At 40.7% G+C, this 14,900-nt stretch overlaps 1 protein-coding gene across 3 annotated transcripts in view; it reads right to left on the reverse strand.

Moving 5' to 3' along the window:
• The window catches only part of KCNIP2 (potassium voltage-gated channel interacting protein 2), a 122,487-nt gene extending 115,896 nt beyond the window's left edge, over positions 1–6,591 (reverse strand). Inside the window, exon 1 of one of the 3 annotated variants that reach the window (XM_026671537.2) lies at positions 5,659–6,591. In XM_026671537.2, the coding sequence (XP_026527322.1) occupies positions 5,659–5,731 (73 nt within the window). In that variant the 5' untranslated portion in view covers positions 5,732–6,591. The remainder of the gene's footprint in view (positions 1–5,658) is intronic. The other 2 variants (XM_087964670.1, XM_026671307.2) reach the window with 2 other exon arrangements.
• Positions 6,592–14,900: the final 8,309 nt, after the last annotated feature.

Below are 14,900 nucleotides of genomic sequence, written 5' to 3' on the forward strand. Positions count from 1 at the left end.
TTTCAGGTTACAGAAAGAGAAGCATTTCAGAAAGGCCCTCTCATGTTTTCCAGAGAGTAAAAGGAAAGGAGGAGAGAAATGCCTTCAATCTTGCTGTTAAAGTAACTTTACGAAAAGGTAGAGCTAGAACTCCTACTTGTGCTTCTTTTATCTGGGCTACTTTGCAGGGCTAACAGGCTCTGAACCACAGTTCTGCTATGAGGAGATTCAGGGCAGATACTACTTTGCTACTCTATATGTAAGCCTGTGCAGGCTTCCCAGTGAGTGTTTTGAAAGAAGCAACATGACTTACACTAGCTCTTTACCTGTCACTATCAGGGGGTGCAGTAAATGTGGGCCTTGTCAGCATCCCAAGTACATTGTAAGCTGTTTCTATAGTGATCATTCACCCACTGCCAAATGCAACTGTCTTTGCACCAGCTGTTCAGCAGCAACTGCATGACAAAGACGTTGCAAGGTAGCTGGCTGAACACTCTGGGGAAATCGAGGCACACTGGTGGTGAAGTGGCTACCAAAATAGAAATGTATGCACCTGGGAGGGAGACCAGCTTTTTCCTTTTCCCATGTGTAGCTGAGATTGTTTAAATGAACTAATGTCCAAGCCACAGGTCATATTTTAGTTTCCTTCACTGTTAACTTTTAAGCTATTAGCTGAAGAAAAAGGCTATGTTTAGTGTTATATCTTTTGTGTGTTACAGCTTTAGACCTACTAGGGGAGGTTTAAGATGGGGCAAATCAATCAGTTTGAAGACCATGTGATTCAGTCATTGCTTCCTGTAGTGTACTCTTATTTATTCATCGTTTCACTGTTATTTTGGATAGAAGTAGCTCTACTGATGCTTATAGTGCATTGAAAGCTTAAAGAAGTACAATATCCCCTGGACTAGAGAAAGAGAAAAGGAAAAAGAAACACTAGCACTACTATAACACCTTCAAGTTAAAAAACAAAAACATACTTCTTCCAATGTTACTGATGAGTGGCATTCAATTAAATCACTGTAATAACCTTATTATTATAAATTAACATCTTGAGTTTGATTCGTATTGCATTAATGCTTATACATTCTTCTTCATCCATGTAGCAATGTTTTTTAGCATTTTGATTGCTTATAGGACCACTTTGAGAGCTTGTGGGTTTTCAGGTGGTACTCCTGAAAGGCTAGTCATATGAATAAACTGCCCAGCCATTTGTGCACATGCTTATCATCTGGTTTTAACCCACTGCAAGTCCCTCTTCCCCCTAAAAATACACATTTAGTACATTTATAATGTACTAAAAAATAGCCAAGTTTTCATTACAATGGTTGCATATATACAGCAAAATACTCTGTACAGTTGTTTACAAAGAATACTCAGTCTGTTTTTACAATAGCTGCAAATAACTATAAATGAAGGCAACAACTGTACCTATTTTGTAGCTTATTTTAAGATTTAGTAACAAAATAAGATGTTGTTACTAACATTCTCTTGAAAAAGCAGGTTGTTGTTTAGCCAGATGAAATGCTGAAAGATGAAATGCATTTTCAATTGGCATTATTGTAATGCCATATTTAGACTCTAAGCAGAGTGAGAGATACGAGCACAAGATTTTCCTGACCACTAGACTGTCTTTTAGAGAATCTTAAGGGCAACACCAAGAAGTTGATAGCTAGGGCTAAGAAGCATTTCAGAAATTATGTGTTTCAGGAGGATTATGTGCAAACAGAAAGAAGAAGAGGGGATTCTCTGTGTTTGCCTATTCTGTATCAATTCAAATAATCATCCTTAGGATTTTAATAAACTTGGATTAACTTTTTTTTCAGACTTGTTACTTAAGGCTTTTTACATAGACAGTTGGCATGAAACATCTCTGCTTTCTTGGAAAATCTTTATAAAAGGGATTTACAAATGAAGCTTGGCCAATCTAGACTGGTGAAGAAAACCTATTTCTCCTATTTGTCTATGGAGATTCTCAATCATCCAGGTCATAGTTGTCCCAAAGATGATTTTTCAAGAGGCAACTGGACTTTCTTGTTTTTCTTTGAAGACATTTTGCTTTTTATCCAAGAACCTTCTTCAGCTGTCTTCAGCTCTGAAGACAGCTGAAGAAACTCTAAGAAGCTTCTTGGATGATAAGTGATGAAAAGAAGAACAAGACAGTTCTCCTGTCTGCACACTTTACTTTATTTCATGAGATTGCCAAAGATGTCTGACAAAACAAAAAGATATGCCAACATAACAAAACTGAATAAACTGCTGAAGTTAAGTATTGCTTCCCAAAACATTGTTGGGTTTTTATTAGGACAGTAATCAAGATGAGTTTTATATATAGATATATATGAGTTATAGGTAGTCCTCAACTTATGACCACAGTTGGGAACTTCCATCACTAAGCCTTGCACTTCAATGGATTGCATCTCATTTTATGAACTTTTGTGCCACAACATTAAGCAAATCACATGGCTGTTGAGGGAATCCAGCTTCCCCCACTGACTTTGTTTGCCACCCCCACACCTGGAAGATCGTAAATCACATGACCTTGTGGTGCTGCAACTGTCATAAATACATGCTGGTTTCCAAGCACCTGCATTTTGATTGTGACCATGGGAATGCTGTGACAATAGTAAGTGCAAAGCCCAGCAATAATTCGCTTTTTTCAACATTACTGTAACTTTGAACAGCTGTTAAATGAATGGTTGCAAGTCAAGGGCCATGTATAAGAGCACTTATTTCTTTTATGTTACAGTATAAATACAATATAACAATGATAGATTTAGAAGAAGAAAAAAACCTGGAATTAAAAGTAGAGTCAAAACTTTAACAACTTCAAATTTGTAGATAGGCATCACCAAAGTAAATTTATTATGAGAAAGAAAGAGAAAATCCAGGTACATGTCAGCCAGCATGCTGAATGAACTGATAGCTATGAAGGTGAAAGGTACTTTTGTTTTCTTAACCTTAAGGTAGACAGTGTGCTCAAAAAAAAAGATTAATCCTAGGAAGTAAGACAATGCAAAACTTAGACATGATTATGAAGACTAAAGATAATTCAATGACAACAAAAATTAGAAAAGTTAAAGCAACAATATTTCAAGCTGCAACATTCAGCTTTGAAAAGTAGACATTGAGAAAGGAAAAGGAAAGAATATAGGATATTTCAAATTATGGATTTTGAGAAGGTTACAAGCGGTATCACAGATTGTAAGAAGGATTAATACATCACATCTGGATCAAATAAAGGCTCACCGATTTCTTGAGACAAAAATAACCCATTTTGGCATGTGACACAGGTGGATAATGAATTAGAAAAATAAGTGTTAGGTAAGATTGAAGGAAGTAGACAAAAGGGAAGACAATGAATAAAGTAGGGTTTGAAAATGGAGCTGGGAATTTCAGAAAAGGGTGCTCTGGAGCAGTATCCCACTAAATATACCAATGGTGCCTTCTCTCCTGTGTTCTGAAAAGTCTTTGAAACCTGGATTTGGTCCCATATCTGAGATTAATGTGCATGGGGTGGGGAGGCTATTCTGCTTTGTTTAATTATTGTTTTTAGTTCAAACTGTTCAACTTCATTTTATGTTTTTAATTGTTTATGTTAATTATTATTTTAATTGTCCACTGGAAGCTATATTAATGACAACAATAACAATAATATTAGATCTGCAAGTTATTGAAATAATAATAATCAAACGCAACTTGATAGCACCCAGTTAGCTGTTTGGGTACTCTTATAAAGAAACACAGGAGTATAGGAATATAGGAGTATAGGAATTTTAGAATGCTATCAGTTTACTGTTTTCAGCTGTGTTCCTCACTTTTGCACATATAACAGGCTGGAATGTGGAGTCCTGGAAGAAATATCCATTTCCAACACTATCAATAGGAGATAAATATTTACAGAATTTTCTTTAAAGCTCAATTAGGAAATATTTCCTATAGTTCAAGTAGCACCAAATAATAATGCGTGTGGTCTTCAGAAGCCATGGTTTTAAGTTCTCCTAAGTATTTTGTTCTATTCCATGATCTCTCATGAATTAGCTACTCTCTGGATTAGCTACATCTCTTCCCAGTATAGGCACAAGAGTTGCAATGAAGATGAATATGAATGATTCAAAGGAACTAATAGCAAGGTAATGTGTGTTGACAGACAGAAGGTTGACCAAAAATAAAGAAAACAGGAAATGGCACCTAGAGCATATATTCTTTTCAGCAGTTATGATGTGACCTTTAGTTGCAAGAGATAATTAATCCAGTTGTGAATGGAAATGAAGAGATGATCAAAACATAACATGTAGACATTCACTATATGTATGCTGCATAACTGAGTGTCCAACATTTCATTAGACAATAAGTTTATTATTATGCTATTTTTATTAACTTGCCCCACAAATGTATATGTGTTATACAAGAATTGTGATCAGTAGCTGTCTTTAGTGATCCTATCTTTGTTGCTTATTGTTTATAACAATAAGGGATAAATGGCTCTATTGATTGTGTGGAAGGAAAAGTTGAAAAACCACAAGAATTCTTGACTTTAATTCTGCTCGGTTCCCTTCAGATAAAAAGGGTACACAGAAATCTGAAGACTGATTAATATATGAATGGCACAAGATCAGGAGGTTCTACAATTAAAGGTCACAATTGGGAGGAACCCAAGCTTCTTTTTCATTTCATTTTGATTTTAAAATCAAATGATGCATTAAAGTCACTTGAGAGACAAGAGAATCATGTGGGCTTTGAATTTCTACTGAGCTCAAAATATCTCTGTGGCTGAAGAGCCAATTTTGCAGGCCTCAAAATCGCTTGAATGACAGGGGCAACAGAGAGAGAGAAAATTGCTCTGCCGTGTGCAAGAGGAGAGCCCAGCCGCACTGACAAAACTCCAGCACCGTGGACAGTACCAGATTTGAAGGGATTTTGCTCGTTCCGGATAGAGGGAAGGCGTCTTGCCTACTAGCCCGCTGCATAGATATGGGGGTCTGTGTTTTCTGTAGTCGGCTAAGAAGGCCCTTTAATAAATAATATTTATTTATTAAATTTCTATGCCACCCATCTTTCTGATACAGAACACAGCCAGCAGAAAGACGTACAGTAGATGAATTCCTTCTGATTTGAATTGTATTTTTTTTTAATTGAGGACTTCCTTGCCCATCTAAAAGGGGATCTCATCCAACTTCTATCTTGGTTTAGACACAATGGTAAGTTCATTAAGGTCTCCTCGGAGTCTTGGGGGAGGGCATCGCAGCCAACATTATCTTCAGATCCTGGACTATTTTAAGGAGCCAGGCAATAAAAAGGTGCCGTTCTCCAGCCTGTAAAATCCATTCAGCCATGCACACATACAAACATAAACCTTCACCCACTTCGAAATGTCAAGAGACAAAATCAGCGCCGTAACCCAACCCCCCTCTCCTCGGCACCATCACTTTGTGCAAGTTTTGCTCAGAAATAGACTAAAGAACCCCTCCCTGGATCGTGACAAGGATACACGGAGGAAAACCCCACCTTTGGCAGGTGGCGGTGGGTCGACAACAGTTACTGTGTGGGACCTCTTTCACACTCCACCCAGTTTGCTGTTAAAGGGATGCTGCATCTTCCCAGTCCTCCCCCTCCCAGCCCCCCTTCAAGCCAAGGCGGCGGCTTTCAGCAGAAGGGGCTGCCAGCTTGGGGGGAACTCACCGGTTAGTTGATCGTAGGAACCATCGAGGTCCCGGGAATCGGAAAGGCTCTCCTTTCTGCTCTTGCCGCGCATCTTGTGGAGCGGAGACGCCCCGGGGATCCGGGACAGGACAGGACCTGGCTGCACACTTCCCTTCGCTTTACTGGTTCTCTTCCTTGCCAGGTGGGGCGCCCGGGGCGCCCGGTTCCGATGCCTCCCTCCCCCTCTGCAGATCCTCCTGGCGGGGGCGCGGGACGGGCAGGGGCAGCCGGCGTCCAGTTCCCCGGCAACAGAAGAAGCGCAAGCGCTTTCTTTCCCAGCCGCCGAGCTGCTCCCCCACCTCGCCCGCCAGCTTCTGTGCACCGCCGCTTGTTTGCTTCTCACGGGGTTCTCACGGGCGGGCGGGGTCCTTCTCTGACCGCCTGTAGCTGGGGCGAAAGGCGAAGAAGCAGACTCCGTCCCCGGGCTGTGTGTGCCTTTCTCCCCGGGGCCGCCTTGAGCTCCCTCTCGCACCGCTCCACGCCGGAAGGGTTTAGTCCTGTGCGCCCGTCCGGGGCAGAGTGGGAAGCGCTCCCCTGCACTGGACTCAGGGAGAAGAGGGGGGGGAAAAAGAATTTCCCTCAGACACGTGTCTTCAGGGGCTGGGAGACACGTGCACCTGTATACAAACGCGCACGCCGGCGTCGTTGGAAAACTGGCGCAAGAATAGACGTCCTCCCACACTTCTGGCGGAGCCAGGAGCTCGCGGGGGCAGGAGCCACCCCAGCGCTACCCACTCGGCCTCGGGCGGGGATCCCGGAGTACAGGAGGCCGTGCAGGCAAAGGCGCATCCAAGACTGAGTGAACCACGCCAACAAGTGTTAGCGCTTGCTTACACACCTCTCACGCTTCTGAAAGATCCGTGCAGGGCAACCGACACGCTCCACCAAACCTTAATCTACCTCCAGAAGAGCAGGTTACACCACACACACACACACACACACACACACACACACACACACACAGAGTGAACCTGTTCTTAGGAGAGGCTCTTTTGTCATTTTATTTAACTACCGATGTCCTTATCCACTCAACCAAGCCTGGCTATAATAGAAATACTTAAAAAATGCAAACATTTCATCTGTTGAATTTCTGTCTCCCCCAGCTGCTAAAAACACAGGAGGCCTGTCAAGGGGTGCGGGGAGGCAAGTCCTGGGTCCAACTGAAAGGGGGAGCGGGGAGGGCAAGAGGGAAGAGAACTGTTGCTGGAGGTGGAGAATCTAACAAAGCCAGAAGGCAGGCAGAATTGGCCAAGGGCTACTAGAGCCTGTGATCCTGTAGGTTTTCCCCGTCCAACTGTACAGGATAAGGACATCTCTGAATCAGCTTCTCTGAAAACAAACAAAACTGGCCAGGAATTAGTTTTGATCCAATGTATCTGGAGGGCGGCTGATCTGAGGGAACTTCTTGTCCAGATGTTCTTCAGATGTTAGAGACCCAACCTTTAGAATGTATGTTGTTCCTATTGAACACGATTTCCTCTGGGTTCATGCCCACTACTTCTATAATGAGGAATAACTGGCACTGTTATCCTCTAGAGCAGGGGTCTCCAACCTTGGCAACTTTAAGCCTGGAGGACTTCAACTCCCAGAATTCCCCAGCCAGCTTTGCTGGCTGGGGAATTCTGGGAGTTGAAGTCCTCCAGGCTTAAAGTTGCCAAGGTTGGAGACCCCTGCTCTAGAGCATTCTTTTTTAAAAAAGCATTGATTTGGATACGGTTCCTACAAGCAGTATTCCAAAGGCCCATTAATAGCATGTTGACCTCCTCCCCACTTTCCGTAATTAGAAAAGGAGGTAGAAGTGACTTGCCTGCTATATCACAGAACCAATTTCATTTTTTGTTTATCATTCATTCTGGCAATTTTACTCTTTTTAAATGACCAAAGTATGGCTTGAAAATGCAGCCATAGCACCTTAATTTCCCTTAATTCAAATGATCAATCTCATGGCATAAATGCTATACATTCTCTGGTCTTTGCTGTCCCATTTAAATGCCAGCCCATAAGCAGCACTAAGCCCCTATGTGACATTATGGTGGCTAAAATTGCTGAGATGACCTTTCCTAGCAGTGGCAAATCAGGAAAAAACGATAGTAGATATGGTAGAATATCTCTGTGGCTGAATAAATGCCAGAGTAACCCAGTAAATTCCTTGGCCAAACTCCATTGCTTTTGCACTGACCTTCCTTTGATCCAACCATGTCTTCATTAGGATCATATTCAGCACTGGTCAAGCCAAATGAGATTGACAGGGACTGCCTTGAACAATATGTTCTTCTTTCCACACAGGTAGTCCTTGTTTAGCAACTGCCCCAATTAGCAATCATTCATAGTTAGAATGGTGATGAAAAAGAACTTAAGCAGACACTTCACTTAAGAATTGAGTTACTAGTACCAATTATGGTCAGCAAATGAGGATTATACCTGTATTTGTTTTCTTGGCAGTGGAAAATAATTTTATAAATGTCTCCACTGAACTTGGGAGAAAACTACAAACCACTTCACAAATATCTGGCAAATAAACATTTTTCAGATACCAAGCTATACTCATCTGAGGAATTCACACTTCACATAATTGAGCATTTGTTTGTGCTATAATAGAGATAATTCATATAATTAATTTTGTTTCCCAAGGTGACCAACACCGTAGTTCTACATGTGAACATAAAGAGGAGACAATAAGCTTTAAGGGTCTTATTCCACAAAAGTGATACCGGATAACTTCAACTAATGGCAAATTTTGGCTGTTTTGAGCCTGAAAATGACCTGTAACATAAAGGGAAGGGAAGCAAGATTCAGCTGCTTGGGGCAAATCTAAAATCATTATAGAATAATTGGGAAAGAGTACCAGCTCCTCAGAGCTAAGGTTTTCTCAGTTCTCCATAAACACTTAAGGAAATTTAATTTAATAGAACAGGAGAAAAAGGAAGTTTGTGTATGTGTGTATGCTGTATCATCCTCCTGTTGTCAGAAACTTATAAAGAAGGGATTAAACAGAAAGGTGTATTCTGAAAAGTGAAAATACAAGTACCCACTAAATTCTGCTAAGCTTAAGAAATGCCACTCTTAATTTCACTTGATGGACGGAGTGTTTCAGAGGGAGTTACAGCTATCATACTGACAGCTGTCTGTCTGAAGGACACATACATTAGAGGCTGCAGGGAGAGCTATTTATCAGATCCACTGTCTGATTGAGATTATGGCATTTATTTTCTCCAATGAATTCAGAAGCTGAATGCCAATTCATTCCACTTGAGAGCTTCAGTCTATATCAGTTCATCAATTCAGCTAATCTGTGATTACAATTGGAAGTGATACTGATTCTTCTTTATATAATCTACAGCCTGCCAACTTCCAGAATTAGAAACAAGTTCTGACCACCCAATAAAGACAACTGCAGGCTTTCTGGGGTCAAAAGCAGGATTTTACTATCGTTGCACTCTAAGCTCCTTACTGAAAAGTGGAAGTCTAAAGAAAAAGCTAAATTTAGCTCTATCTTAGGGGGGCGGGGGGGAGTCCAGTCTATCCTGGATGCATAGGAGGAGACCAAGCTAAAAAGATCAGGAACACTGAACAAGACTTCCTTGCTAATATTAAATGTTCCCATCCTTGTCATCTTTATTGTTGTACACCAATGGCAAGTCCAGGTGGCTTTGGGCTGCCTTGGGGATCCTGAGTTTCCAATAAAAGGGAATGTAATATGTTCTGTATTAACATACTCCAAAAGGTAAATTCTGATTGGTCCACACGAACTACATTCTGATTGGCCGACTCAACAACTGTGATTGGCTCACCTAGAACCAACCGCGATTGGCCGAGCCGATCGCGGGAGATTCAAAGTGCTGTCATTGGCCGACGAGCCGCGAGCAATCCCTATATGAAGGGCTGCCGCAGCTCCAAGATCTTGTACAGATCTTAACATAAAATAAAGAGCTTGAAGTGCACGGGTCTCGCGTCTCTTTTGTACCCGATCTAACATAATGTGTTTTTTTTGTGGGGGGGAGCGGCGGCAGGGAAGGATAAAGACTTCTAGGATGTGTACTGAATTATCTCTATATCCAAGTTGGTTTGGCCCTGGCAAATATCAGTCTCCTACCCAACCAGGCAATAATCTTTCAGTACTTTCCATGTTCAAAGAAGGAAGAAGTAGACATGTCCTTTTCACCCTTGCACCTCGCCATCTAAATAGATCAGAGGTCTCTTCCACATTTCCTCATTCAGGAAGCGAGGATGGTAAGGACTCCTTTTTCTTCAGGTCCCTGCATGTTGAAAGAGGCCGCGCATATGTGGAACAGGAAATCAGACCTCAAAGCCAGAATCCAGAACGCAGGAAAGCAATCCCTGCTTCTTTTGGATCTACTTAACTTTTTTCTGGCTTTCTTGTCCCCTTTCTCAGATTCTTGCCTTTCTTATAACAATGTATTTCTGATCTTGCAGGAAAATGATTACGCTGAGATTTTTCCCCTGCTCTCATTTTAAATCCTGACCAAGGAGTTCAGCAGCAGCATCTGCAAGGCATATGCACATTTGACACTAGAGCAGGGGTGTCCAACCTTGGCAACTTTAAGACTTGTGGACTTCAACTCCCAGAATTCCTCAGCCAGCTTTGCTGGCTGAGGAATTCTGGGAGTTGAACTCCACAAGTCTTAAAGTTGCCAAGGTTGGACACCCCTGCACTAGAGACTTTGCTCTTCTCCTCAAATGGGTCTGATACTGAACTGGTTGGTCCTGAATGCCAAGTGCAGAATGGATAGAGGACTATGAGATAACGTGCCAATAACCTTTTACAAGGCAGCAAATAATCGCAGAAGGAAACCATAAAAGGCAGGAGAAAGATGGGTCGGCTGGACTTGAAGGAATCCGCCGAGATATTTGGGAAGCAAGGCAAGACTAAAGAGGAAAAGGTCAGGAAAAAAAAATGAATTTTCGATCAATCAATCCATCAATTTTTATTACGGTCACAGACCAGCATTAAAAATGAATTTTACATATTTGATGAGAGGGACTAGAGCAACAAATAATGGCGGACTACAAAATCAAATCATTGCTCAGGAAAGGCTGGAACTGAGGACCATGAATGCAGATGGAGCCAGATTATTGGATGTAGGTTTAGGGCCCTCCAGCCAAAAAGTTCCTCAAATTAACAAAATCAGCAGATTTTGTCTAATATGCAAGGAGGGAATAAGAAAAAGTGCATCAAGAGGAAGAGAAGAGCAGGAGCTGTTGGTAATCTTGTAAGTTCAACAGTTCATTATTGTAGGTTTGTAAAACTTAGATCACGTTAACTACTTTAAGACTTTTTCAACCCCAGAATTCCTCAGCCAGGTAATCAGCTCTTAAAAAATTAAATTTATGGTAAAACAATGGAACAGTTTGTTAAGGACAAAATAAGGAAGTTATGCAAATTCTGGCTAATGAAGTACATTTTATTGTTCACATTTTATCCACATTGTATGTTAGTGAAGTATTTTGAGCAAAATGTATGATAGTGTGGTGTTCAAATTACCAAACCCTAGAAAAATCATTATTTCCCCCCAAATGATATTTGACATCCTAAAATGGAATTTTGGTATCCCCAAACTTCCTTTTCTATGAACCAATCTACCTCTAGGCTATCTTTATTTGTAACAAGATAGAATAACCTCATGCTAAACTAATTAGCGATTAATAAGTATTTTTTTCTTAGAATAAATAGATTTACACCCCATGTTTTTATTAATGCAAGAATGGGCAGATTTCAATTTGTAAAATCTTTGTTTTGTACTGAATATCCAAGATCCACTAAGACAGACTCTGAGCATTTGCTAAGTTCAGGAAAACATGAAAAAAATACTATTATCAAGCATACAAGCCTTTTTTATGCTGAAAAATGACACGTTATTGGATTTCCTCCAAGCATTCTTTTAGAGCAATGTAAGTTGCCAGGAAAATGGTTTCAATTATTATTCTTAAGTGATTGAAAATCAACAGCACTTGACTATGTATTCAAAATCAGCTAGATAACTGTTAATGCTAATTATTATTACAAATTTCTTCCTCAAGTTAATCTATAGTTCAGATCGTGGAATTAATGCAAATCAAATCAAATCAAATCAAATTATACATTCTTCCTATAAATAATAAAATAAATAATAAAATTCTAATGATACTGATCACATTATGATCAGTTGATACAAATCAAATAATAATAAATGTTTTTTTATGGATCTGGACATCAAATAACGGAGATCATGGTTTCTGACCATGTTGAGTCAGGGGTGGGATGCTACAGGTTCGCACCTATTTGCTAGAACTGGTTGTTAACATTCTAAGCAGTTCAGAGAACTGGTTGTTAGAAGAAATTACTGGCCTAATCCTGTAAGGAAGGCAGGAAGGAAACATTCTGGTGTTGCTTACAAAAACTGCCTCTCCGTTAACCCTTATTACATTCTTGGCAGGACAAGACTGCCTGTCCCTGGAGCGTTTCTGGAGTTTTTTTCCCCTCCTTTGCTAGTATTTTGCTTGTGTGGAGTGATCATTCAAAGTTACAATGGCACTGAAAAAAGTGACTTATGACCATTTTTCACACTTACGACTGTTGCAGCATCCCCACAGTCATGAGAGGCCAGGCGAGGAGATGCGTGCCTTGATGTGAGTGATGTTGAGTTGGTCATGCCCAGCCAGTCACATGACCATCAAGCCATGCCCACCAACTAAGCCACACCCACAGAACCGGTTGTTAAAAAATTTGAATCCCACCCTGTATTGGGTGGCTTGCTTCTTGCATGTTCTCTCAGCTGACCCACTTTCCCCATTCTGTACATACACACAGGGTTCTATACATCTCACTTAGACTAGGATGTTCAAGATTTGCCCACCAAATAATCTAGTTCTGTTCCAAGCATAGTTACAATATTCTTTTCCTATCCTTCTTGACATTCATTGGACAGGATATGGCTCTCTTAGGGTTGTCAGGAAAATAGAACCAGGTGTTGGTGGGAATTATTCATCACTACTCTCAAACTCTTTTCCTGTTCAGATTCTGGCATCCAGAATTTCATCTTGTATATTGAATGCAATTACACAACAGACTAGGCCAGAGTACACTAGGTTAGGTAGTTTGTGGTTCACTACATTTTGGAAATACAATCATTGTCTTACACAAAGTACCCATCAAATTTCAAAACATGCTTAACTTTTTGACCATTGCAAGTTACGTGAACATGGCCTTAATCCAATAGTGTTTAGCATAAGCTTTAAAAGGAGGTTGCTTTAGTGCACATCACTTTATTAACAGGCCATCCATTAAACTAGTTATTGCTTGCAGACTCCTTGCCATAGAAATAGGTTATGTTGAAATAGGAAGATGGATGGAACTGAAACATGCTCCATCTCTAGCCATAGCAGTTGGCAAAAATTCTGCATCACTTCAAACAACAATATGGTCCTTACGTTTGCCAGAGACATGATTTCTTTTTTACTTTCATCTGAGATGTTTGTGGAGCTCAATCTTGTCTACCACCCTAGTAGCCTCTTATCCAGTTCTAAACAGATCAGATCCTGCTTTGTCTTTTCAAGATCAATGCAGGTTGGCAACATATCAGCTGCCTTGAGTTAGTGCAAATATAAACAGTATAATTTATTACACCGTTGACACTTACGTTAAGATATTTTTTCACACTTTTCTACTTCAAAACCACTCAACATGACTAACTAATTAAAAATAGGATTAAACTGGAATTTAAGACATGAATGCCAAATCCAGCACCATGTTTGCTGATTGGCCTTTTGCCCTTCATTGCCTGTCCTGTTTTTCCTGGCAATAAGAGATGCATGTATCCATTTAAAGCCACCTTCCATCTGGTTTGCTGGAAAGGCTAATTTTATTGTCCTGGTGATGACGTGACACAGCATTTCCCCTGCTGGAACCCCTATGAGTTCCAGTGCTGGAAATTTGGCAAACCACTAATGGGGTGGTATAACTCGCATGTTTCTTTTTAAATTCCAAGACATTTTTAAAAGCCAAAGTAATTTCTGACCCGTGATTTGGAGGACAGAAACTGGTTTTGAGTCACACTTTAATATCCAAAATAACTCCCCACATAATAAATCTCCAATGGCTACTTGATTTAGCCTCAGGTGAAGAATTTTACAAAGCCTTAAAGATTAATTAAGCTGCGCAGAAGGCAGAGAAGAGGAGAGCACTGGGAAGTCGTGGGCTGGTCCTGGGGAAGGAAGAGCCACCATTGCTAGTGAGGCCCCATAAAAGGCAGGGGGACGGAGATGAATAGGTGTGGCAGAATAGGTGTGACAGACAACTATTCATCTTCCGGCTGGATGGACTTGTTAGCCTGCGAGAGAAACTTTTTGCTGGGGCTGCTGGCATTCCTAATAAAGGAATCTCTTGAGTTCATGTCAGAGTGTCTGTCGTGTTTGAGGAGCTGGGTCAGAACAACTACCTTTCTGAGGACAACAAGCAGAAATGATCACCAATTCTCAGGAAGTATCATTCTATCAAATAAAGAGATTGGGTTGGTTTGGACATGCAACCGGGTCATGATGAACCTATGCTACTTTCTGCCAAACAATATATTTTCTACATTTTCATAATAATTGCTTCCAGAGTTTTGCCTGGATGTCAGGATGACTGGTCAGAAACAATACAGATTCTCTCACCCCCCCACCCGCATTTGCTTTGTTCCAGTCATCCAGCACATCTACACAAGTTCTCAAATACCATAGAAAAGAAGGAGCTCTGAGATGACATTTACAAGCTTCTTCAAACTCAAGAGTAAGTGATCTGGTTCTGGCGATTTACTCCTTCGTGGCAGTGGGACCCTCCCTGATTACAGCATCTCTTCACTTATCTTGTGCTACCATTTCCTTGTTTCAATTCTGCTTAGGTCCAGTTGAATTTCCTTTAGGGGAAAACACTAAAGAAAAGTAGGAGTTAAGGAACTGAGGAGTTCTACTCTCTCTCCATTACCTAGTATTATCTTCAAGCAGTAGACTCGCTTTTTTTTGTACTACTGACATACTCTCCAAAACCATTTTTGTTGCTTTAGCTTTACTTGTGAGCTTAAATTCCTTTTTCATTTCAATCTTTCTGACTTGATTACATCCATCTTTCACTTTGTATATATGGTCCTTTTAACTCCTGGCTCAGTCAAAATCACCCTACGCATCAGTAATGATTTCTTAACCTGTCCTCATTTTTCTTCACATTGAAATAATGTGCAGTTGTA

This window comes from Notechis scutatus, chromosome 4 (assembly GCF_049901735.1).
Source record: "Notechis scutatus isolate UNSWTSFEM ecotype Mainland chromosome 4, rNotScu1.2, whole genome shotgun sequence".
In the NCBI taxonomy this organism is placed as follows: domain Eukaryota; kingdom Metazoa; phylum Chordata; class Lepidosauria; order Squamata; family Elapidae; genus Notechis; species Notechis scutatus.